This window comes from Anas acuta, chromosome 2 (genome assembly GCF_963932015.1).
Source record: "Anas acuta chromosome 2, bAnaAcu1.1, whole genome shotgun sequence".
In the NCBI taxonomy this organism is placed as follows: domain Eukaryota; kingdom Metazoa; phylum Chordata; class Aves; order Anseriformes; family Anatidae; genus Anas; species Anas acuta.
In genome coordinates, this window is record NC_088980.1 from 57293961 (window position 1) to 57321321 (window position 27361).

Sequence of the window (27361 nt, forward strand, 5' to 3'; positions counted from 1 at the left end):
CACATCTTCACATTCCTTAAATAACTCCAGGGCTGAGGACTCTACCAATTCCAGTGCTTGGCTACTCTCTCCATGAAGAAATTCTTCCAAATATCCAATCTAAATTTCCCTTGTGCAATGTGAGACCATTGCCTCACGTCTTCTTACTTTCAGGTAAATCCAGGTAGACAACGTCCACAGCCTTTTCCTCATCTACTAAGCAGGTCATCTTGTCATAGAAGATTAGGTTAGGCAGGACCTGTCTTTAATAAACCCATGCCAGCTAATTCTGATTACATGGTTGTCTCCTATGTGCCCTGTGATGACACTCAACCTTATCCTGATCTCTCATCAGTACATTCCCCTCACCTCCAATGGAGGATGGAGAGGCTCCTTAATCCTCCTTTTGCTGTTTCTAAAATCATTTCTTTGTGTTTCTAAAAGCATTTTTTTCTTGTAATTTAGTGTACTAGCTAAATGGAGTTCCAGTTGGGCTTTGGCCCTTCTAATTTTCTCTCTGTACAGCTTGACGACTGGTCTCTAGTCCTCCGGAACTGCCTGCCCTTCCTTCCAGCATTTGTAAGCTCTCTTTTTCTTTCTGAGTTTGAGAAGAAACTCTCTGTTCATCCAGGCTTCTCCCCCCAGAGTCTTGACTTTTGGCACATTGGTACAAGCTGTTCTTGTGCCTTTAAGATGTCCCAAAGAAGGTCCAGCCTTCCTGGGGCTCCTTTACCTTTCAGAACCACTTTCCAAGGGACCCCATTAACCTGTTCTCTAAGTAGGGCAAAGTCTGCCCTCTGGAAATCCAAGTCAGCCGTTTTGCTAATTGCAATACTGACTTCACTAAAGACCAAATACTCCATGATTTCATGCTCTCTGTGACCAAGGCAGCCTCCAACCATCGCATCACATGCAAGTTCTTACCCGTTTGCAAACATCAGGTGAAGTGGGACACCTTTTATAGTTGGCTCACTCACCACCTGTTTCAGGAGGTTATCCTCCACATATTCCAGAATCTCCTAGACTATTTCCTCTCTGCTGTACTTAATTTCCAGCAGACATCTGAGATGATGATGTCTCTCATCAGAACAAGGGCTAGTGATCATGAGAACTTCAGAGAGATGAGAGAAAAGAGCAGTAGATGAAGGTCTAGATCGTAATTTCAGAATACCATCAAAGTACTTGTCTGGTGTGAGACATAATTGCATCAAGAACACATTTGGAATAAATGCACATCTATCCTGCAGTAATTGTTTTTATTTTAAATAAGTACAGATGCACATACTGTATAATTAAGGAAGTACTGAAATGGATTAAGGATGAAGTGCATTCAGATAAAAAGCTTTTATTGGCTTTGGACTGATTTCCTGGTTTATTCATTTGTTTAACAATGGTTATTGAACTAAACTAACTGCTAAATGGAAGGAAAATAAAAAGTTGAATGAATCATACTTAGGAAGAACCCTAACATGAGGATGAATGCAACTCAATATGCCTGAAATTTGTCTTTTATTCTAGAGAGAGAGAAAACAAAGCTCGCTAGTGAGTATCTCTTTGGGCATACTATATGCAGATTCTGCTAGAAATTAGGTTTTGTTTTTGTTTGGGATTTTGAAATGCACTTGGTGAACGAGGGGAAACTGATTCCATGCAACTTGAGCTTTTATTTTTTTTCTGTTGTTCAGCTTCAGGCTGGACATCCCCAACTCTCCCAGCCTGTTTTCATAGGCAGGTGCTCCAGCCCTCTGATCGTTTTCATGGCCCTCCTCTGGACCCACTCTAACAGCTCCACATCCTTCTTGTGCTGGGGGCCCCAGACCTCGATGTAGCACTCCAAGTGGGGCCCCACAAGCGCAGAGCAGAGGGGGACAATCACCTCCCTCGACCTGCTCATCACTCCTCTGCTGATGTAGCCCAGGATGCAGTTGGCCTTTTGGGCTTCAAGCGTGCACTCTGGCTCATGTCAAGCTTTTTGTCCACCAGAACCTCCAAGTCCTTCTCTGCAGGGCTGCTCTCAATGAGTTCCTCTCTCAGTCTGTCCTCACGTCTGGGATTGCTCCAACCCAGGTGCAGCACCTTACACCTGGCCTTGTTGAACCTTATTAGGTTCATGTGGGCCTGCTTTTCTAGCTTGTCCAGGTCCCTTTGGATGGCATTCCTTCCTTCTGGTATATCAACTGCACCACTCAGCTTAGTGTCATCTGCAGACTTGCTGAGGGTGCTCTTGATCCCACTGTCTGTGTAGTTGATAAAGATATTAAGCAGTGTTGATACCAAAACGGACCCCTGAGGGACACCACCATTTTTCACCAGCCTCCACTTGGACATAGAACTATTGACCACACCTCTCTGGGTGCAACCTTAAAGCCAATTTCTTAACCACTGAATGGCCCACCCTTCAAATCGGTATCTCTCCAATTTGGAGATCGGGATGCCATGTGGGACTGTGTCAAAGGCCTTACAGAAGTCCAGGTAGACATCAGTCAGTCTTCCCTTGTCAACTGATGCAGTCACTCCATCACAGAAGGCCACCAGATTGGTCAGTCATAACTTGCCCTTGGTGAAGTCGTGCTGGCTGTCTCAGATCACCTCCTCGTCCTTCATGTGCCTTGACATTGCCTCCAGGAGGATCTGTTCCATGATCTTGCCAGGCACAGAGGTGAGGCTCACTGGTCTGTAGTTCCCCAGGTCCTCCTTTCTACCCGTTTTAAAAATGGGGGTGATGTTTGCCTTTCTTCCAGTCACCAGGGACTTCACCTGACTGCCAGGACTTTTCAAAGCCTGATGGAGAGAGCCTTGGTAACTCCATCAGGCAGTACCCTCAGAAGCCTGGGATGCATGTCATCAGGCCTCATAGCCCTGTGCCTGTTCAGTTTCATCAGGTGATCTCAAGCCTGCTCGATGCTTTCCATGGGAAAAAGCTCCCCCAGCCCCATACAGGTTCAGGGAAATGAGGGATGTGGGAAGCCTGACTGGCAGTGAAGACTGAGGCAAAGTGGTTGTTTAGTACCTCAGACTGCTCCATGTCTTTCCTGATCTCATCCCTGCACATACAGACAGCATCCCTGTACTCTTCCCAGGCCACACATCCCTGCTTCCACTGCCTGTTCATTTCTTTTTTGTGGAAGGAAGAGGTGTAAGCAGTTACACCGCCTCCGTACATTGTTCTGAGTCCTTTCAAAGTAATTAATGCTTTACACGTCACATCACTTCTCCATTGATTGAAAATAAGGAAAGTGCCACTGCTGGATCCAGTCTTTTCATCAACCTGGTACTGTCCCAACAGCTGTGAAAATAATGGAACAATAATGAGCCTCTTAATGCTACTTTTTCAATTACTTGATCCTCCTGGGACATGCTACGCTTTTTATCTTTTGTGCTTTAAAAAAGTAACTTTTAGCTGTGCAAATGGTCTTTGGGTATCTATTACTCTGATTTCAGTCATTTCAGCATTGACAATAGCTGTAAACTGTTATTGCTTATTGTATTGAAAATTAGTCTTTGGTGCCCACACAGCGATCAAAGTACTTAGCATAGTCTTAGAAGTGGTAACACCAGGAACTGAATTCATCCTATAGCAACAAATTGTTCTCAGACTAGTAACTCTTGAGGGATATCCCACCTACACAGGCTGACCCTCAAGCTGCCTGACTTTCCCAGGTTATTAAGAAATTCCATCTGGAATAAGTTTCTTTCTTTTGAAATGAAGCTGGATGGCCCATTCAAGGTATGCACATCGTGTGGCTAAGGGGAGTGCGCAGAGAGGGTATTTGGGATCAGAGTATGCACGTATGCCATTTGCTCCATACTTCTTCAGTGTGTCTTTAAGAATTCTGATCTCTGTGTAAAAGGTGTCTGGCATGTAAAAAATAATAGAAACAGTAGATAATCATGTAGCTGTTCCCCTTCATTTATTCATTATAAACATTATGGATAAAGAAGGGTGACTGCATAACTGAAAACAGTATTAGGGATTTGCAGCTTGAGACTGGATTATCCCATTACTGTGGAGAGAGCTAATACGATGCCAGTAAAGAAGATTGATAAGAATCAGAGGGTTATAAAAAAATGTATTTTTAGAATGACTAATGTATAAAACAATGTCAGCAGATAAAAGGCTGCTTCTTCAGATTTTCTCCATCTTTTTCTTCAGTGTAAAAGAGAGTCTAGTGTTCAGGTGTAGCTCAAAATAGTTAGCATGAGGGTAATAGGATTTTTAGGTTGTTGTTTGGTGGCATTGGGGTTTTTGTTTGTTAGTTTTGTTGTGTTGGTTGTTTTTTTTTGTTTGTTTGTTTGTTTTAGCATTCAGCTGCGGGCCAGAGTATTGAGGGCTGTGCCTATGATTGTCATCTCTTCTGTGCAGAAAGAAGTTACTTTTCAAGGGCTTGAAAGCATATGGTCTTTCTGTGCTGATGAACTGGAACTGTCTCTGGCTCTTTGGCAGCAGGGCTTTGCCTTGGTGTTTAGGAGAGATGAGCAGGTTAGGTGACAGCCACTTGGCAAAAGCCTGAGGGGGCTGGAGGGAAGAAAAATAGGGAGCAGGGAATTGGATGGAAAAGGAGTGAAGCTGTTTTCAACAATAAAGTTAAAAAGGAAAAAAGTGTCAGGAATAAACCAGGCTAATAACTCCAGAGGAGCAACCATTATTCTGTCATAAGAAAGAAAGGAAGGTTTTACAGTAGTAAAGACAAGAAATGTGATTTGCCTCTGCAAGTTCCAGCAGTATCTGTGGGAGGATTGATGCTTTCTAATTTTATATGCTGCAGCGGGTGTGTTAAATGCTGTTGACGGATCAGATTGGAATTGTATGCACTGAGGTATTTTGAGTGGTGAGGGAAGGGAAGACTGCTCCAAAAATACAACTGAGAAAGGAAGTGTCAGTAAACAATTCAGTGCTATTTTTTTGTTAAAACATCATCAGCGAGGTTTGACAACAAATACTTTTAATTAAGAAACTGACAGCCGTGAGTGTCAATATCTCTTCTTTTGGATGCGTTTCATTTCAGAAAAAAATTGAAAACTGCGCATAAGGTGGGTTTGGGGTGGCTTAATACATGAGGGAACTGCGTGAGGAGCATGTATGGATTGATGGGGGTGTTAGCTCTCAGAGGGAATTCTCGGGATGATGAAGAACCTGCTCTGAGGAGTTAACATTACTGGCAAGTGAGCCGCTGAACCTGCTCCCACTCTGCAAGCAACCACGCTGATTGGCACCGAGGGGCCAACATTGATCCATCATCCTCAGCTCTGCAGCGAAGTAATGGAAGTGGCTGCACGCGCCGTGCTTCTCTCATCTTGTAAAGAAGGTTATTGCTCTCTGATTTCCTTTTAGAGTCAAAGCGTTTCAAATTGAACAGCAGTTTCTGACAAAGACAGGTACTGGAACGGCCTGTGCAGTGATTGGGCTTGGGGGGACACCTACACTTTATGGGGCTTAAGCAGAGGAGAATTACATGGGTAAATCCCTCCTTGTTTCCTTACTCCCTTTTCCCTACCCCAAAGTCAAACTAGCAGGGAAGAACATTAGAGATCATGTTTTCTGTAATGTCTTCTGGGGAAACTCTCATGGTTTCCTTTAATGTTAATCTAGTATCGATTTATGATTCTAATTTATATGCTCTGGCTCTTGTTTATTAAGTGACCACATGCAGGGTTCTCGTATCTCATGCATTCCCCATAAAAGCCTCTGCATTTCATTAAACCTCAGCATAAAAGGAAATGTTTCCTGGCAGAGCAATATTCTAACAGCGTGGTGCAAGTGTGTAGAAGGGTCCCAAGGTCACAAACTCCTTTCAAAGGTTAATTAAGTATGAAAGAAAGGTATTCTGTCATAATTAAATAGTAATGACTGAGAGGCCAGGAATATTTGGTGTATAATGCAGTACTACAAGGCAAAGCCAAAATCACATGCAAATTTATTATTTTATTTCATATTCTATTATAAAATACCCTTGGGTGTTAGTGTAATTTTTGTTCTCCAACTTGCATATGACAGAAGGGGGATTAAGTGGTTAGCACTGCCATGCATATATGTGATGATAATACATCTCAGGAGCAGTTCTGAGCAGGCTGATAGCATTCCTGATACACTGAAGAGGACTTTTCATCAGGAGGGTGATGCCTTCATGATTCTGCAGAAATCACATTTTTAGTCAGAGTCGAACTGTCTTTCTCTGCTGCATTCACACCGGAAAAGCTGCCGCAATATTTCACTTCTTTCAGTAGCACCAACAGAAATACAGTCGTGTTCATGACCCTGTTTAAGAGCTCATCAGAATTTCTCTTTTCATTCTTGTGCTTCTGGGGTTTAATATTTCAGCATGTTCAAGTGTATTAGGCAGGATCTTGGCACAGGTCCACAGACAAGTTGTCAGTCCAAATGTAGATTTTTTTTCCCCCAACCAGCATTGTAAATCAGCTGATTCTGATGTTCACACTCTGTTATCTGTGAAGTGAATGATTTTAGTGGCCAAATGTATTATAATAATGTAGAACAGCATGGTATACTAGTAAGTTGTAGTTTTAATTTCTTACTTCTGTGCTCTAAAAGTAATTTTCATTATGTTAGGTTTTTATCTTTCATAGTACATCAACATCTGAAAGCTGCATTTGTAAACTGTTTTGCCCAACTTGTGAAAGAAAGGCATGTGTAAAACTGCTTATACCTAATAATGTATGGACTCAATAAAGAATAAATGTGAATCTCAGAACCTGAATTTTGTAAAATTTTATAAAACTTCATAATCTTTCTACGTTACTTCAACCCTTCCATTTACCTTCATCAGTCAGGAGAGCAGCTGAAAAGAAATGACTCTTTGATTGCTCAACCTAGCCTCCAAAAAAACAAAGGTGTGTTGGCTCATTGCTGCTGCAGCTTGACCCTTTTTGGGACCTGGACCCATCTGTCATCCCACGGCTCTGAGAGAAGTTTGTGTTCACCAACTGTCTCTGCACCATGGACTTAGGTAAGGCAGGTGGTGTTTTAGGAAATCAGGTAGCTGCATTGCCAAAAATAAGGGTGATGGGATCCCCCAAAACTGCTGCGGTGTGAATCACACCACCTACCGCTACCTTAGTGAGAGAGCAGGTGTGCCTCACCTCCTGAGCTCACAGAGCTGAGTTTGAAGGTGGGAGTGGTCCAAAAATCTCTGAGCGTTTCCATCAGCATGTAATTACAAAGTCGTGTTCATTACTGGCCATAGCTGCCTGGTGCCAACTTGTTTGGCATCTGAGCTTACGCAGGTATTTAGCAGCTGAAGATTTAGCTGGCATTTTTGCCTACAATGAAATGTAGTTCTCCATTAATCTTCAGGAGGACTTTCAGTTTTTCTCAGAGGACAACTGAAAAAGTAACTTTGGTGAGAGTTCTTCTGTCATTCCAGTTAAACAGGGGTCTCTTTTCTCATTATCCGGCAGATTGGACTATTCCTCCCAACTGTACACATTTTTTGAAAACTCCCAACTGTACACATTTTTTGAAAACAAGCCTGTGAATTAATGATCTGCTGGTGTTAAAATGTGGAAAAAAACACATGGTAGTGAATTTCCCATAGCAATGGTCCACATTGCAATCCTGAATCTATCTCTTCTTAGAGAGGATAGCTTTTTCTGAGAGCCCATCATTGCTTTTGCATTATTTATGGGCATGATCTGTGTCCTTAAGATCTATTTCTGATTCTGTAAGAAAAGTTAATTAGTGTTTTGAAATTTAATAAAAGATTACATGGAAGTGGTTACGATGATAATGTAACTTAGTAAGATAGCAGTTAGGGGTTTTATAAGTATTTTTTTAATCATAATAGTGAAGTTGATGTGTGAGATATTGTTATAATTCATATAATAAATAGGGCATCAACAGTACCAGAGGTACATTAGAAGTTTTTTCAGCTGCTGTATTTCATAGAAAATTGCTTGTGTGGACCCCAAGATGAGGGCTCTTTGGATGACATGCTTTTTATCCAGAAAGTGGTGTTTTCTGTCTGAGAGTGTTTTTAACCCACATAGACAAAAAAGGAAGAGGATTGGAGAGGGGGAGAATTGGGAACAGATAACGTGTGCAAATGTTTCTGTGATTGCCATTTAGAAATGAGCACCAAATCAATACCTTTACCTGCCTGGCTTTGATATCTGTCAGGTGTTTAGATATCTAAACGCTACCATGTGTGCTGTAAATTCTGCATTGAGAAGGTACAGTATAGTAAACACTGCGGATACATACTGGAGAGCTGGCTCAGGTTCTCTTGAAACCATCCCTCCACGACAAAATTTCCATGTTTTGGATGCAACACTTGTGATGACAGCCAGCTCTCCCCTTTCTCCCCTTTCCAACATACAGTTGGAGTTTGGTGGAGGGGTCCCAGACACAGTCTGGACATTAAGACTTAATAGCAAAAGCAGCACATATGTGTGTGGGACCCAGTAAGAATTTCAGCACGTAAGTGCAGATTCTTGCTGCTCGTTAATGATTTCTGTAGTTAAGTCTCTGCAGTGATGGGTGACTTCTAATATGAGCTGCAGGAAATGTTATTTGCAAACCTGGACTTCTTGCACAAATTTGCTGCCTTGATGTATTTGCTGTTCTTTCTCAGTAGTTAAGATCATTAAGTCTGTGCCAGATGTAAAAATCTGGGCAGACTCCTGTGATTGTTACAACACCAATTGTAAGTTGTGCTTAGGATCAGCATTTCTTTGGTAAAATTAGTCTAATAAGCTGCAGGTAAAATATCAGTAGGTCAGATGAGCACAACATAGCTGAGGTGTGTATGCAGGATTGCAATACATCTGAAAAGAGACATCCTGCTTCCTAGTCTTCATATGTAACAGCTGGGGGCTAAATTATAAAATAATTGATATAAACTAGATCCTCAGCTACTGGAGGTGAGCTTATTTCTGAACTGTTGGGGAATTACTCCAGCATTAAGCAGTAGCCGAGGACAAGAAAAGATGATACCTTCTGAGTGCCTGTGTGATAACCACTGCTTTTGGTGTGGAAAGGGAGCACCTGGAAATGAGAAGGACTTTAGGGTCTGGCATGATGCTTTGACCAGTGCTAAATTCAGGCTTTTTTTTTTTTCTCCTAAGGGTCTTTTCCCACACTTGCACTGGATTCCATGACTGTGCAATTGCTCTTTTATCTTTTCAGATCAGCTGTCCAGAGAGCTGCAGTTAGCACCCTTTTGGTGGTGATGACTAGCTTCTAAAAAGTCCTTGTCTTTGGGGAGCATTTGGAAGCTCTCCTGACTGCAAGGAGGAGCAATCTGATTGCAGCAAATCAAAAGGAAGACGTTAAGATTAGGGTGGTTTTTTTACACTCATGGTTACTGTCATTAGGAAAGCAGACAGCTAGCATAGTGATCAGAGTGGCACTACCACAGCTTGAGTTTATTAGGTTTTGTTATATGGAGGTTTGTTCACTAAGGAACAGAAAGAAAAAAAAATAGATCCAGAAAGTCATTGTCAACTAGACATCCTTTTGCATCTACTAAGGTGCAGAGCATAGGCGTGAATTTAGTTATTTAAAAGGTTTAAGCATTTTACGGAAGAAAACAGCAAGAGAGAGCTGACATTTCCTTTGATTAACATATATTATCAATCCTCCAGGCTTTATTCTGTTAGGAAAAATGAAAACACAAATAAAAACCTTGATACAAAAAAAAAACATTCCAACGAACCATATTGGTTTGTGATCAAAAGGTAGATTTATTTGTAAAAAAGAGTTGCAGTTTTATTTTGTTCTTTAATTCCATCTATATGTCAGTTAACCATAAAAGGTTTTTATTTTTTTTTATTCTAACTTAATTAGAGTTTTATCGGAGTCATTTAAATTATAGCTACACTCACCAAAATGATTATTTGAAATAGTTGTAATCTTACTTGAGCGAGAGAAGTGCTTTTCTGTATTGAGAACTGTAAACCTGGTGATTGTGCCAACTAAATGACCTATTCTGGTACTTTAACCCTGTAGTCAGTGGCACTGTGAGGAGGGTAGGAAAAGGGTGAGTGTCTTGGTTTTCTCTGCCAGCTGCAGAAGCCTTACCCAGTTGGGGTGCTCCAGCCCACAGAAGACAGGGTCACAGATATATTAAACACTTTTCCACCAGTTCCTTCAGACCTCTTGAGGCCAACCCTTTACCTTTGCAATTAGAACTAACCCTAAAAGAATTTGTTTTAAACTTTTTGATAAGTTGTTGTCTAAATAACAAGTACTATAATGAACTACAATCACACATTGTATAGCTAGACTGTGTAGAAATGGTGGAATGTTCACTTGAATTAGTCTAATGAAAACAAGGATGGTTACTAAGCAAAGGTTACTAAGCTTCAGTTATCATCCAACTCTCATTTTGTGTGCTCATTTATCTTCTGCTCTCTCTCTCTAATTAATGCTTTTGTGCTGGCTGGGCTGGAGGTGCAGTTACCTTTTGAAATGCCGATGCTCTGGTGGAATACCATGGTTCTCTGCCGCTTCCAGACAAGCTGCAGCAGAGGTCAGCAGCAAAAGGTTTAATAAAACTTCTGCCTCCCAGTGACTTACCAAATTTCAGCCCTACAGAGACGACAGACTTAAAACAGCTGTGTGCAGTTACATGTGTTTTCTCTGTTGCTTGCTGTGTGATTTCACATTCTCTACAAAGATGAAGCAGTATGTCTTGGTCCTCTGTATAGTCCAAGTGTTCTCAGGATCCTCAGTTCGTTGTTTCGTTGAAAAATACTATGTGGCTTATCAGTGTAAGGGCTCAAAACCCAAAGTCATATTACTATATGTGAGGTACTCCACCACATCCACACACGTGTACACACAATCTAGAGTTTGTTCAATGGTTGCTTTACAGAAAAATAAGAGTTCAGAGCAGAAGATACTTTCATTAACCATATGAGAGTCAACTTCACCTATCAGCAGTTATGTTGTCTTGAGTTGTTCTTTCTGGCTTACTCCGTTAAGACTTCATGTCTTCTGAGTAAGTGTTTTTAAATAATCTTTTGTGTGGCAATTTACTTTTTATGGCTATGATTCTTTCTTCATAGAATCATAGACTATACTGAGCTGGAAGGGACCCACAAGGATCATTGAGTCCAACTCCTGGCACCACATAGGTCTACCCAAAATTTCAGACTTAGACACAGTGCACAGTCCAAGCACTTATTAAACTCCAACAGACTTGGTGCGGTGACTACGTCCCTTGGGAGTCTGTTCTAGTGTGCGACCACCCTCTCAGTGAAGAGCCTCTTCCTGATGTCTAACCTAAACCTCCCCTGCCTCAGCTTGACACGATTCCTGCACGTCCTATCACTAGTGACTAAAGAGAATAGATTGGTGCCTTTCCCCCCACTCCCTCTCGTGAGGAAATAATCCTGGTAAGGAAATAATAGAATAAAATGTAGTTCTACATACACTGCTAGCACAGAGATATACTTCTACCTTGATTTGCATTTCTCCTCTCCACTCTAAAAATCAAATTCATCTCCATTTTCCCCCTACAGATCCATCATCACAGAACACCTAAAAGTATCAAAAAGCCACAAAAGTTGTGAAATGATCACTAGCAAATCCTTTAGAACACGACACCACCCCCAACTTACCTGTGTGATACTGGCTATGATACTTGTAAAGCTTCACAAGCACTGGGGAAGGTATCGCAAGGAAGTCTCTCAAAGATGTATTGACAGAATGAACCACAACAGGGAACCACTCACATAAATGACCTAGACCCTGCAAACCTCATTTACGTAATTGTCAAGATGTCTCTTTTCTGGCCAACAAAACAACAACAACAACAACAACAACAACAACAAAATTTAACCTATAAAATGATTTGTACATGGAAATCGGAAAGTAAAATTCAGGCCTGAACAGGAGAAGAATAATTAAGACATTTGAAAACCTACAGGCTTTTCCTGAAGGGTCAGCAATTGTGTCCACTTGGAACAGGTTGCTCAGTGAGGGTATAAATCTCTTCTCATTACACTAGGGAGTCATTGTGTAGGAAGGGTGCTAGAGGGTTTCTGCTGCAACTTTACTTGCAGTTTCAAGCCTTGAAGAAGCAAAGCAACTCAACCTCTCTTTCATAGGTGGCCTTCTCTGTTTTTGGAAGTACTTAAACGGATGCTAAACTCACAGCAGGTACTTAAGGTACTCAGGTGAGAGCAAGTAAATTATCGAAGCAAAGAAATCCCAGTGAACATCTTTCATGTATAACTTTTTTATTGTGTTTGACTTTTAACCATTCTTACCAGTGTGAATGGATGCTTAGATTTAAAATAGTAGTTGTCAAAACTGACTTAAAATTGTATAATGAGTTTTCAAGCCACAGTAGGTATTATTAGTAAATAGCTAGTTAGAGAGAAAAAGATAACATGCCTATTTCAGAATTAAAAGAAATTATTTATCCTGTCTTGGAGTCTGTTCTTATGTTGGAGCAGCAAAATCCAACTTCGGTGGCACTCCTTGAAGATTCCCAGATCTGACTCCAGCTCCCAGTGCTGCCTTTTTGAGACTGGTAACTAAATCTCAGTTTGTGTAGCTTGTGACTTTCAATGTAAATTTACCATGTCTTAGATACAATCCTATCCCTTTCATTTTTCACATGCTGTCTAAAGTGTTAATGAGCAGTTCACCTTTCTCTAATGTAGCGGCTTGTTTTCCTCAGTTTTTAGAGCACATTCTGCCATCTATTTCTTTCTCATCTTTATGTGACTCCGTGGTGCTGGTGACAATGTTGCATTCATGTAAGCTTTATTTTGAGCAATGTATGAGTCTGTAAGTAATAAAAAGGAAGTATTTTAGCAGCAGTCTCTAGAAGTACCATGTCCTGTGTGTAGTATTCCTTTATTTTTTTCCAAATTACCTGTATGTACCTGAATGTAGGAGGGTGTCCAGCACCATGATGAACAAGTGAGCATTCCTTAAATCTTGGAGCGTCCTTTTATTTTATACTGTATTGATTGCAACTGGAGAACAGTTTCAAATATTGGCAATTAAGAATAAAAATGCAACAGTTGTAGCTATCATTAATACTCTTCTCTGTCACTGAGGGAAAAGTTTCGAAGCAGGGCATTAGCTGCATGATTTTTGTTAATGATAATGGGAGCTCGTTGGCTGTCCCCTGCAGAAAATGTTCCCCTGATGTGTGCTTTGCATAGCCGTTAGAGCTGAGGGTAATAAGATCTGCAATTTATTTCAGGTATTTTTTATTATTTGCAAGGTGACACTGCATACCAAGCAAGCATAAATGAACGCATTATTGCCCTCGTATCTTCACACATTTTTATCTTTTTCTTTAAATCACAGCATTTGCAAATAAAACAATACTTTTATGCTCTTTAACACTAAGCTTTTTAATAAAGTAAGGGGAAAAGAAGCTGTTCTCCAAGGTTTCCAGGTATTAACAAGTAGTTTTAACCGTGAAGCTTCTTGATTGTAGCCCATACACTTGGTAATAATCTATGCAAAGAATTCTGGCAGGGTCACACAAACTTGGTATTTATATATGTCCTTACCCGTAAATATACTTGCATTCTTTGTTAAACTTGGGTCTGTAGCATGGTTTCCTCTGTTCTTCTTATTTTTTGTGCTAAATCTGTCGTCTAGATTTATTGTAGTGTACAAAATGTTGTTTGGGAATTACTTGTTTGGGAATTACATTTCTGTGTAAGCAATCACATAATGAACATTAGGGATTACTAAGATCTTGAAGAGGGAATGGGCTTTGCAGGCTTGTTTGTTTGTCTTTTGTTTTTGAATTCATACAGCAACTAGCATAACGCCTTTGTCAATTGCACCCTAATACAAAAGTTATACAGTGATAAGGGAGACTTTTGGATTGAAATAACGGTGATGTGAACCGTGGAGTCAGGAAAAGCAGGCTAGCTGACTTCAGGGGGGTCTTAACTGAGAAGCAGAGTGTGGAGCTAGGAACTGTGCTTCAGCTAGATTTTTAATAGCTTACGGAATCCTGCCTGTGATCGGTTTGAGGTGAACCAAAACACAGTGTTTTCAATAACCACTTTTTTTTTAAAATCATTAATTCTGTTGCTACTTAAGTGTTTGGCTTTTAAGCTTCAGGTGTGACCTTTACTTGCCGTAACCTTGCAGGTAATACCAAGAAGACATTTATAGGTTTAATATACATTAACTCTGAATATATCTTGCAGTCTGACATTTCTCCTTTCCTCAAGAACATCCCTCCGTACAGTTACATGGGGCATGTGAGTGTGCTGCTTTGAGACAAAATGTAAATGACATCAACTTGTGCTGTGGCTGTCTCTGGGAGTTAAAAAGAGACTTTGATTTTCACAGCAGTTATCAGGATTCTTCTGACAGATTTAAACAGACTTAACACCCTTCTGACCAGAGCAACCCTCATCCTTCCAGTCAAAACTGACAGTCAGGAGGGCAAGCTGAAAGTGCATCTTAGCAGCCAGAAAATTAGTTTTCAGGGCATTCATTTTGTTGCTGTTGATAAAATGGTTTAAATATTTATCCTGAAGAAATGCTAAAGTGTTTTACCTTCTGTATTCCCAACTACAAGATGCTTACAAAAGTCAAGGCTGACTTTAGTGACTTTTTTTCATGGTAGATCGGAATCCTGTCATCTTCACTGTGTTTTTCTACCTGGAAGTAGCTTAAGTGTGTCTATTATTGCAGGGTAAAAGGCACTGATTTTTAAAATTCATTTTTAGTAGTGGAAAAAAAGTGTGGGGAACCCACTCTGTGCCCTTGAGTGATACAGCTGGGGCATATACAGCTTGTCTGTGTGGGATTGTTTTCTGTGCTGTAACTGAAGGAAGCAAAGGGTACCACAGATAACTGCCTTTAAATGTTCATGTCTCTGATGTTAACATTTGTTTAAAAAAGGTTAATTGCAGACAATTATGTGCTAAAGGAGCTACATCACAAGAAAAGTCAATAGTACTAGGAAACTGTAACTTTGAATTAATGATAGAACTGAACAGAGATGCCAGAGCAATTTATTTAAGGAGTCAGTGCAGTTTTTTTTATTATAAAGTAACTGCTGAAGTGTGGCATGTTGTATTTTTTTTTCTTTTGTAACTATATAAAAAGGCATATTTACCACTTCACACTGAATTCTTAAAGTGAATAAAGAAGCAAGTCTTCAGATGTTTAAAATTTAACATGATGTTCATTACTGTTGAATATTTGGAAATAACTCTGCTTATTGAATTAAGCTGTGTCAAGTATATGGCTTTCTTGAAGGCACAAGACATGGTTGTGCTTACTTAGCATGGGAACCTCAGAGTTTAAATAGCTTCTATTCATTTCATAATCTGTATCTATGGATAGAGTTGATCACTGTTTTATGGTAGTGGTGACTAAAATTTCATTGGTGTATTATGGCAGATGTGCTACATTTTTTTTCCTTGCTCTGCAACCCAGCATCCTGGGAGTTCATAAAACTGTTCATTCAACATTCAGCCTTTGTCCAGTTTAGATAAATGCCCTAGCTGCGGTCTGTCTCAAAACTTATGCTCTTTTTTTTTCTTCTTTTTTTTTGTAAGCTAAACCTTTTGTAAGTTGAACCTTTGCAGGTTTCATACTGAAAATTTGCTTACTTTTTTTGTTTGTTTGTTCCTTTTATAAATGTAACATAACCACTGTGCTATGGAAGTGCCTTCAGGTCCTGAGCTGAAAGCAATCCTGGCCCTTGTAACTTCAAACTCATTTTAGATAGATATTATTGTATGTCTCAAAAATGGTCTGGAACAAAAAAAATAATAATAATAATAAATAAAAAGGAAGAAGAATGATAAGTGAAGAGAAACAAAACACAGAAACACAGTTTGGTCCAAGACTTTTGAGGTATTTTTGTTGCTCAATACCTGGTGTTATGCTTCTTGATAGCTCTAGAAAAAGTGTAGTAGACTAGGAGGATTTCACAAGGAATGTTGTTACACTTTGAGTCCCAGTGGGATTATGGAGTTGACTCAATTCTGATAAATGTCAGTGTAGAGCACCAGAGAATTAATTCAGGTGAGCTAATCATGACCTAATATGAAGACTGCTAATTAATAGCTAATAAGACTGGTAAAACATGGTTATAAAATGCAGTAGACTACATCATTGGGATTGTTTAGAAATGAAAATTTCAAATGGTACTTTGGAAAGGAATCAAAGACATCTTTTGCCATCTTAGGCCAAAAAAAAGATAACCTCCTCTATTAAAGGATATGTGCCATATATGTCACTGAGAGAAGTGGTCATCTTAAATACAGTTGTGATACAGAATAAGAATTGTTCATGAATTTGAGGTTAGAGCATGAGTTAGACTGATAAAAATAACTGCTTTTAATTCATACTTTAAATAAGGGCTGCTGTTTTATGGAGAGACCTTTCTGGTTACCCTTTTTTCTGACATAATTTCTTCTGCTCACATGGTGGTAAGCCTGATAATGGGGTTCTCCAGAGCCTGTTCTCCTGGATTGTTCTGCTTGGAGTAAAACTGGAGTAAATACAAAACTATACCAAAAGAAAACAAGTGAAAACCATTTATTACAAAATATTCTTAAGTTCCTTTTGTATGGCTTCTTGTTGTTGTTTTCTTTTTCAATATATATCTCAACTACTTTCCCTCTGTTTAATCAGCTAGTGCTAACCTCTGAGGCTAGCTAGTCTATGACAGCTCGGCACATAAGGACTTCAGTCCTGTCATTAGCAGCCTTCAGTCCTGTTAATTGCAAAAGAAAATAGCTTTGACTAAATTGTACTCTCCTGAATCAGACACTTTGTCCCACAAAACCTTAAAGGACTAAGTCAAACACAGCATTTGACTCTCAGCTGAATGTTGGCTTGCTTTTATTGGTTTGCATAGTCAGTGAGGTACAAAGACCTACAGTCATCCTCTGAAGGTAAAGCTGAAATGTTTTTGAGGCAAATGGTGCAAGCTAAGATTTACTCATGATGGATATTTTTTTCTGAAACAAGAGTTTCTTTCTAGATTTTTTGTTTGTTTGTTTCTGTTGTTACTCAAAGGGAGGGGAAGAGAAAAATGCTGTTTTAGAAAAAGGCAATGTTTGATAAGGTGAGGCTTAGACTTTTTGAAATTTTACATTTCCCAGCCAGGATTCCTTATTCTCTGTTAGTAATTTCTGGTTTTGTGGTGGCTACAAGCAAAATACTTACAGAGAGTGTTTTGAAATGGGACATAGTGCAACCAGGAACACTGTCAGAGTACATGAGAGACTCGATAGAGGTTCTCGTTGCTTTTCCTTGTAAAAGTTTAGGTAGAATTTGATCTACCTTTTGTCATGGAAGTGATTTTAATTTGGATGAGAGCAAAAACTGTGCAGAAGCACTTGATTTAGAGAAGGTGTATTTTTCAGCTAACTCCGCTCCTAGTTCCTCTTGAAGTGCTTGGGAGAAATGATTACTCGAAAGCACTGCAGTCTGTAGTTAATGTAGAGAAAAAATGACAAAGACACTTTTGGATTTATGCATGGCATTTCGGTAAGATGAACAATCTTAACAGCTTTTTCATCAGAGCGGACGTGTCATATCCAGTTGGCTTTCCATGGCAGCTTGCTGTTGTTCTTAATTGCCAACCTGCTGGGCTGCATCCAGGGCTCACATCCAGGGGCACCACGATAATGCCTAGCGCGACTTTAGTTTGTTTAAAACTGGAATAAACTAAAGGAAAATAACAAATTGAAAATGATTAGCTGTAGTTTTTTAGGCACAGTGTAACCAGTAAATAGGTCATTGGCAAAGGTAAACTGACAGCAATTTTAGTTTTACAAACATGTTTTTTTTGTCTGTACATTGAGGTGTTCAGCCTTACAATGAAGGAACAAATCTAATTTTCTGTTTAGTTTTTGCTGGTTTTGAACTACCCTCACCTGGGCATATAAAACAGAGCACTGAAGTATTTGCATGTGTTCAAGTTGCTTTCTGTGTCCTCAACAAAACGTGGTACAGAAGGGACTGCCCTCCCTCGCCCTGAGTGTGGTAACATCACTTTGAGTGACATTATTTTTGGAACATATCCTTTTATAACAGCCATAATAATAGCAGAGGGCAGTGAATTTGAAATGCAATAGCTGCACATAAACTAAGTCGCAACAACCATGCTTACCAGCTTCTGCTGAAGCAGCTTTTGATTTTCAGAGGAAATGGTAGCCAGGTACCCTGCCTCTCTTTCGAAATCTTAGGATGGAGCCAGAACACAGGAACTCTGTAAGTTTTCCTTTGGGGAGTTTGTAGACTCCCCAGTATTTGTTTAACATCGTGTGGTAAAAGCTGCCCCAGTATGCCTTGCCTAATACTTGTAACTCAGTTTGAGCCATAAACTAATTTGCTAATGAACTCTCATGCTCATCATAAAGTATAGTAGCCATGGAGGAGAGGAGCTATGTGTTTCATTTGTTAAAAAACACTGGAGTCTCAGCTTTAATTTCAAAACTCAATTGAGCCTCAGCTATTGAAACACCTGTCTTCATAGCTGCTGCTTGAAACTACAAGAATTGGGCGAGATGGAAAGCTCTATTTTGGGGTATTGTTGTTCTTTTCCTCAGAGTATTCTTAAATTGTTCTTTCTGTAGTGCAGTTGAAGTTTCATTGCACATTTTATAAGAATTTCTGCAGTAAACATTTCTAAGCATTCTACAATTAAAAAAAAAAGCAAACAAGTTGAGATAAATATCACAACATTGCATTTTCTATGTTATTTGCAGCAATATTACTTTACAAATGATAGTTGGGATTTTAAATCAATTTCATATATATTTTGTACATCCAAGATATGACTTGAAAATCCCTGAGCATTTGGTTTCCGTGTTCTGGAGAGAGGATTTCTAATAAGAGAAGAAAAGAACAGAAGTGGTTGGCATCAGTAATGACTGAAATACAAATCTTTGGAACAAATGTGGGTACCTTGTTGAATCAGTCATCTAATGTATTAGCAATCCTGTGTTCTTTTTAGCACAGGAATAAAAGAAGGAAAGAAAGGAAGAAAATGAACATCATTCATAGTGGATTGGAGCATATCACAGTGGCAAAACAGACTAATCCTACTTTACTTATTCATCAGATTTTTAATGCAGTAAATCACCAGGAGAATAAGAACCGCATTGAATACATTTCCTTGTGACAAGTGATTAGCAAACTTCAAAAACTTTGTATAGGTAGAAAAATGCACGACATTCTCACATGCTAAATTGAACAAGCTAGTTACAGTACTCTGACAGCCCACAAAAGCTCTTAATGTTTATCGTGTTCTGAAACTGAAGGTGACCAATTTAGGGCCTTTGATTAAAAACATAGATTTTTTGCAACAGAAGACCCCTGTATACCATCTTTCATGGCTCTGCAGTCTCACTTAAGCCATTGTTATTATTTGCCTGTGACTTCAGGCTGCAATATTTGAAATGAAACCGGATACGCTGCATTGAATTCAACTTGTTCAGTGATTTTTAATAAATAAATAAATAAATAGGAGGAATGAAAGGTAAAAGGGGAGAAGTGCCTCATTTGTGACCTCTCAGCTGTTCAGAAGCTATCATTGTCATCTGACAAATGATACCTGCCAAGGCTTATGTACAGCACAAAGATAATCTTTTTCAAATAGTTTGCTGTGTGATATGCTTGAAAGATATTTGAGGGGACAAGCTCTCTTCCTAGAAACATGCAGATACAAGTCTTGCCTTACTGACCTGGGGAGCTGTGTAAACATCTAACGGATGTGTAGCTCCCTCAGCAAAGAAGGGACAGTTTTCCTTTGCCTGTTACCTTACTTTGTGTCAACTTGCATTTTAACATGCTTTTAACTGTCTCCTGTTCCTTTGAGAGATTAATGCTTGTACCCTTTAGCACTCTTGAGGGAAAAAAAAAAGTAGTAAGTTGGATTAATTTTTCATTTTGTTGCTTACCTTTCAGCTTCTTGCCTGATTACATCAGTGGTGACTTTGATTCCATTCAGCCTGAAGTCAAGGAGTACTACAAGGCCAAGGTAAATTAATATCCCTTTGATGTGTTTGTGTGTTAGACCATTGTAAAATCCAACCCATTACTGCCTCCATTGGTTATTAGGTGTTTTTACAAACCCCTTGGCTTCTTTGAGGCTTCAGGTGTAAGGTATCTTACGGGCTTAGATGTGGTGTTCTGCCTGGCACTGTAGCAATGCTTGAAGTCAATATGTGAGCTGCCTGACTGCTGAGTAAGATGTGGTTTCATAGCACCATCTCAAGAAAAAGAAGGTATGTGGCTGGAGATTATAGTAACAAGAAACGATGATAAAACTTCCTGAAAAATCTGAGACTTTTAGCTCTGTGAGATGCAGAACAATGAAGATTAACCTCCCAGGATTCACGTATGGCCAGCACCCAGAACAACTCCCAAGAACATTTCTCTCTGTGATTTTTGCATGATACAGCTTTACCTTTTTAGCAGGAAGCTGCAGACGGAAACATCTGTCTCTTTCATCACCCACCAAAGTATTGAATTATGTCCTCACTACTTCTGTGCTTCACTAGAGGAGTGCTCTCCTTAATGTGTTGTTTTTTTTGACAAATTTCTGTGTCCATTAATTTATTCTTAATGTAGCCAACATATTTCCCGTGAGCAACATAAACGTAGGTTCATGTTTCTTAGGTCTTAATGCTCATTGTTGGCTACATTCCTACCATATTTTAAAGTTCTTTTTTTAGCTTACTGTTCTGCATTTGACAGTTCACCCACCTGCCTGTATAGGCTTTTGTGCTGAGCACTGTGCTTTACCCTCATGCCTTGGACAGCAGGTTTCTGCAAATGCAGAGTTTGCCTCAGTGTGTCAGCTTACATTTGCAGCAGGCTGCACTTGGAAGAGCAGTAAGTATTTGATCCTCAGGAGATAGTAGACTTTGAGGTCTGTGATATATCTACTGGTGATTCAACGTGTGAGGCTCTAATTTGCCTAAAATCTCCCCTGGTGGACTTATGATCAAACAGAAAAAAAATGATTTCACACTGCGAGGGGAGGGCTGTAGGAGTGTGTAGGACTTGATTCCAGTACCCCAGGGAGCACCATATTTTTTCCTATATTCTGCCTCATTTGTTAGAAGGCAGAAGTGTATGATGGCAGTCCACCTTGGGAGACCAGCACAAGAAAAATGTAAAGGAATCCTTGGGCTACAACTTGTGAAGTGAAAATAAAAAAGCTTCAGATTAATGCTGTTCATTGTAGAGTGGAAATTCATGATCTGTGAATAAATGGAGAAATTGCAAAATGCACTGCTCTGTTTGTCACAGACTGGTACGAAAGCTTATATCAACTGCATGTTGGTGAGTAGGTTAAAGCTACCAAAGAATGCAGGTTAAGGATTGCTCAACAGATAGAGTGAGAGAGAGGGGAGATGAAAGGGTATGAGAGAGAAGAATGCAGTCAGATATTGAAAGGGATAAGCTAAACTGAACTGGTATTACACTTTTTCACAGGGTCTACTTTTCTGGATGTTACATCCCAACTGCCAGCTCCATTGTAGTTGAGTCTTGATGTGCAGGATGTGCAGTTTGCATTTTGTGTATGAACCATTTTGTCTATGACCTCCAAGATCACCGAGTCCAACTTCTGATCTAACAAGTCCTCCACTGAACCCTATCCCTAAGCTCTACATCTAAACGTCTTTTAAAGACCTCCAGGGATGGTGACTCCACCACTTCCCTGGGCAGCCCATTCCAATGCCTAACAACCCTTTCGGTAAAGTTCTTCCTAATATCCAACCTAAACCTTCCCTGATGCAACTTTAACCCATTCCACCTCGTCCTGTTGCCAGGCACGTGGGAGAATAGACCAACTCCCACTTCTCTACAGCCTCCTTTAAGATACCTAGAGTGATAAGGTCACCCCTGAGCCTCCTCTTTTCCAGACCGAACAATCCCAGCTCCCTCAGCCGCTCCTCATAAGACTTGTTCTCCAGACCCCTCACCAGCTTTGTTGCCTTTCTCTGGACTCACTCAAGCACCTCCATGTCCTTCTTGTAGTGAGGGGCTCAAATATAACGAAATGTAGAATTAGGAGAGATGGGGAGATGGTTTTGTTTTTGTTTGTTTTTGTTTGTTTGTTTTCTTGTAGAGTATCTTGTCCAGTAAAAGCAGGTTTGGTAGTCCAGGCAGTTTCCAAAGCTCAGTTGTGTTGGTGACCCAGGAATAGGTGAGGTCTGCTTAAAACAGGCAGTGACATAACTTTGCATGATTAGCTCAGCATAATGTCATTCATTCCAGAGAAGTACGTCCAGATGTGAGTTAGGGTTTCCTTCTGTGTTGTCCTTCCTCCCTTACTGAAGCACTCCCTGACTCACATGCAGATTGCACCAAGAGACGGGGCGAGATGATACCATTAGTTAGTATAACTATGTTGTTTCAAGCATTCTCTTATCAATTGTTCATGATTATGAATGGGAAGATGGGAGAAGTGTTGTAGCAAAGCTTAGACAAATATGATGTGGCAGTTTTCAGTGGTCAACTGGATGAGACTCCACAGAATTCCTGCCTGTCAACCAGCTGATCAGTATTTCCCAGTACAAAATAAAGCCCTGTCTCTTGCTAGCTTTTTGATATTCATGCTCCATGGCTTCAACATTAGAATATTTCTACAGTCTTCCCTTTCCACAGGATTGCTTCCAAATACCCCTTCTCAAATTGAAAGCCAGAACCATTCTTAGCACATAGAATTACCTGAAAGCACACACATTCATCACAAAATATCACTCCAGTTTCATTTGCCCATGTTGTTACCAACAATTTCATGAGCCAGGTGTTTATGAAGTTGAGCATGTTACTTTTGGACAATAAAATATTTTTCTCCTGAAATGTGTGTCTGAGTAAGCTTCTTCAAGTAGTTAGGTCTTCACCAAATAACAACAATAATCTATTGGCACTGCTAATGCTTCTGCTCCCATTTTCTGCTCCCAGCCACCTTTCCTGTTCCACCAGGCAGCAGGCTGTCCTGCCTGTTCTTGATACACCTGTCTTGAGTTTTCCCTGTCAAATGCACCTGTCTTGAGCTGCTGCCAAACCAGGGTTATTAACAACTTGCACCATAGCTAGAGTGTTGCCTTCATCAAAATTCATGCTGTGACATAGATTTTCATCTCTTTGTGCCCCTGTTTTTTTTGCATATATACCTAGTGTAACTTATATTCAAATGTTACACGAAGGAAAAAGGTGGGAGGTAGGGCACGCAGGGAAGGGAATACTCCTTAGCACAAGTATAACTGAACGATTCATTATGGCCAGCACAAATGAGCTTAGAGAGAGAGGGAGGAGCTCTCACGCTTGGAGCAGTTCATGGAGCGTATGCATGGAGTGAATATCAAGGAAAGTGAACCAAGGAGCAAGTACCGAGAGGTATTCGCCCTTTGCACTCCCATCTGCCTTTTAGTATGATGTGCAGTGAAAAGTCACACAAACTTTTCTGTCACTAAAGTCTGACTTGAATGCTGTAGATTCAACTGCCAGATGAAGGGCAGGTGGTGCTGAAAGTTCATTTGGTATTTCAATTGCAGTGGTTAAATTTATACCAGGAATTAAAATACTATTTTTTCTCTTTGTTTCTGAAGCTGAAAGTATGTTTCCCTTCATTTTATTGTAAAGATGCTGTATAGTTATGTTGAGTTTCACATACACAAAGGAGTGCCAGTAGCCATTTTTTTGTTGCTGTTGTTTATTTTCGTTTCTGTTTTTTTGTGTGTGTGGTTTTGTTTTTTTTTTAAACTATGCTTATCGACAGAAATTAATGCATCATGACTTCTTCTATCACAGAATCTCCTGAGTTGTAAGGGACCCACAAAGATCATTGGGTCCAACTCCTGGCTCAACACAGGATCACCCAAAAAACAGGCCATGTGTCTGACAGCGCTGTTCAAATGCTTCTTGAACTCCAGCAGGCTCGGTGCTCTGACCATTGCCTTGGGGAGCCTGTCCCAGTGCCCGACCACTCTCTGGGTGCAGCACCTTTCCCTAACCCCCAGCCTGACCCTCCCCTGTCCCAGCTCCATGCCGTTCCCTCAGGTCCTGTCGCTGTCCCCAGAGAGCAGAGCTCAGCGCCTGCCCCTCCGCTCCCCTCATGAGGGAGCTGCAGGCCGCCATGAGGCCTCCCCTCAGCCAACCTGCTCTGGGCTGAGCAAACCAAGGGACTGCTCTTCATATGTCTTCCTGTCTATCTGGATATAACAAACCAATGTTTAAGAGATGTTACTTTTTCATATTAAAACTTATGGATGTTAATTATTGAGTTATATTCACTTACAAGTGGTTGTGTCAAAGACAGCCTCACATAGTGCTGCGTAGGAAAGGGGAGTATTAAATTCTGTGTGTGAAACTAATTATGGTTCTTTAAAGTAGATGTACATTTCTTTAAGCAGATGTATCACTGTGGTGAAGCAATTACAGGTCTGACTCCTCCATCACACCAGCTTCATGCCAGGATGCTGCTTCTAGACTCAGAGGTTTTCTACCTCATTTAAGTGATGAAAGCAAGAGCAGATATTTGGCATTACAGAAAACATGACATACAGATTACCGAAGCCAAAGGGTTTTACTGGAAGTGATATCTTCAAGCCAATTCCTCTGATGTTTTTAGTTGAGCAAGGATTACATGACAGTGTTTCTATTTTCCCTTAAGAAGGATTATCACCATTGTGTCAGGGAACCTCATTTAAATAAAGTCCATAAAATGGATTTATTTGCTTCACGTTCATCTCTGTTAGGTGTGGCATGTCGTAGTTAGTAAAGAGATCTGAAGGCAAAACTGCTGCTTTTTTTTTCAGTTATGTTGGAAAGTAATTGTATAATAGACTGTTACAAGTGGGATGTGTAAGTAATGATTTAGGCTCTTCATGCTTTTGGGAAAGAATGTGTCACAGGTTATTCAGCTTTACTTTTTATTCTCTGCAGCCTTTCTTTTGCATCATTAGCTTGTCAAGTGAGTATTAATAGTCTTTTACCCTTTACATTAAAAAATAAGTGATTATGTTTCCCATGTTTTAAAGAGTTAAATCATTAAAACTGGGTAAAACCACTCCTCAACTGGAAATGGAATATTGTGTTTAAATTCCTTTTTTTAAATCACAGTGCACTATAACTGAAGGATGAAAAACAACAATTTAATATTCTGTTTATTCTGTCAATGTTAAAACAGACATAGAGAAGTGTCTTTGTACTTCATGGATAAATATGTGTATTCATATGATCCTGTAATAGATGCATTGGCAGTCTTTTTACAGTCTGAAGCGCATGAGAAATGACACTGCACAAAGCAGAGAGGACGTGGTGATATTTCTGTCGCTGCAGTCTCATCTGCTTTAGCTGGATGTTTCTATTATTGAAACCTTTTAAGCATCACTTTGAAGATAAAACAGCCATTTGTATTGTTATGCCTCAAACAAGACTCAGTTTTTGAAGTTTTTGAGACCAAAGACATTATCTAAAATTATACTAAATCTGTACTGATGCCTAGAAACAGAAGGTTGAATGCAGTGCCCTTTGAAATCCAGATTATGCAGTTTAGTAAGAATCCAGTTCAGCTTTTCTACTAAGCAAACTATATATGCTTTAGAAGCACATAGACTTCTGTAGATGTAGTAGGCACTGCTTCAGATGTGTAATTAAATGCTGTCAATTTATTTACAATTCTGTTTTTTCCTATTCTCTTTTCTTTTTAAATCTCATAGAGCTGCTTATTTTTACAGGCTGTTCTGTAGCTGTAGCACTTTCCCTTTCCTTTTTCTATTACACTTTCAGGGTTAATGGTTATCAGGGTTGTAGAAATGCTTAATAAATATGTTGTGAACATTGCCTTTCTGTTTTATGATGATGCATCTATAATTAGATCAATGAAATGTGTTTGTGTGGCAGTGCTTGTACATCTCTCTAACTTCTACACTGTCTTGCTGAACTGCATGTAGTAGTGTCATATTCCTTGCTTGCTTTCTGAGGCTAAAATTTTTAATAATTTTGGAAAATCATAGTGTTAATTGATCTCTCTCAGGTATATGTTTTAAATTCAAATGCATAAAAAATAATGATTTTTTCTGTGTCTATTTTAATTTATCTTTTATCCCTGCATTTTAAATGTTTTCTAAAAGTAAATTTTAATACAGGATGGAACTTTTAATATTGAGAAATTTGACTCAAAGCATTTTTGTTACATTGAACAGTTTTCTAAGAAATCATGTTTCATTTTAGAACCTGATTAATTTGTGAGAGGTTTTATACCTTCAGGAGAAGCTGTAAAAATTGTGCGGGTGGATCTGAAACAGTTCTGTCTTGCTGTTGAATGGGCTATGCCTATCTGACAATCACCACTTCAGCTTTCAAGCAATCCCTGCTTTTATATATCCTGTTGAAGACATCTCTGACATAATTATAAAAAGCCCTGATTATAAAAACTCATCATGGAGCTTCTAACATGTTGAGGGTATCCAATGCCACCTGGACTTTATTTCAAGCATCTCATGTTATGAACCTTAGTTCTAAGTTGCTGAAAAGCTCTTTTTGACGGTCTGGTCCCATAGGCTTTGCTCTGGTGAGTGAGACTAACAGACTGGTCTAGCAAAATAGGTCCTGTCACACACACATACACGATCTTCTGAATGGTTTTCCACTTTTAGTTGCAGTGCTACAGGCACTGTGGTTGCTGGTGGGGAAGTGTTCTTGCTGCACTCCCCTATCTCCAGTTTAACTGTATAGATGCAGCACTCCTGCTAACTGCAGTTATTCCTCGTAATGCTGTCCTCTCGCTTCCTGAGGAACCTCATATCCCATCCCACTTCTTATCTCCAACATGCAGTGAAGAAACCAGCGTTTAGAGAGTTTGCACAATGTGGAGTTTTCCCTCAAAAATAGTTCTGTGTTACCGTATGGTCAGGAGAAAGGCAGTAGAAAAGCCTCAGTTGGCACATGAGAAAATTACAGTTCCCTCCCATCATAGCCTTGTCACCTGCATGACAGCACTTTCCAAACCACAGGCACAAGCTCTTCCACAATTTATTTGAGAGTTATTAACTTCTAAGCTTTTAGAAGGAATTAGCTACCTGTCAGCTCACTGAAACACAGCTGCCAGCTAACTCCAACAATGACAAAACACACCTAGCTTACTGAAAAATGAGTGGTCTGTATAGCCAAGTTATATGTTGTATTTTTTATTTTTTCTAATGTTCTTCTGATATTAATTGAAAGAGACTCAGTGTCTTAATTTAGATACAGGTTCATCAGGTTAAAAAGATTTATAGGGCTGTGATGATCCTATTATTAATAGTTCAGATTGTATATGGGGTTTAGGATTTTGGACTAGACATTTTCTGTATGTCTTTGTCATGTAATTATTCAGCAGAGCTATCATAAAATGGTCTCCTTCTTGAATAATATTTCAGAGGTCTTGTCAAGATCGCATTTTCA

The 27361-nt window shown here is 39.7% G+C and overlaps 1 protein-coding gene across 19 annotated transcripts in view; it reads left to right on the forward strand.

Moving 5' to 3' along the window:
- The window catches only part of TPK1 (thiamin pyrophosphokinase 1), a 321922-nt gene that overhangs the window by 138397 nt on the left and 156164 nt on the right, over positions 1–27361 (forward strand). For 13 of the 19 annotated variants that reach the window (XR_011094032.1, XM_068674848.1, XM_068674847.1 and 10 more), the window contains 2 exons: positions 19865–19937; positions 24860–24887. Coding sequence is in view for 17 of the 19 variants with exons in the window: in XM_068674848.1 (XP_068530949.1) it covers positions 19865–19937; positions 24860–24887 (101 nt within the window). In the remaining 2 variants the exon portion in view is untranslated. The remainder of the gene's footprint in view (positions 1–19864; positions 19938–24859; positions 24888–27361) is intronic. The other 6 variants (XM_068674859.1, XM_068674852.1, XM_068674860.1 and 3 more) reach the window with 1 other exon arrangement.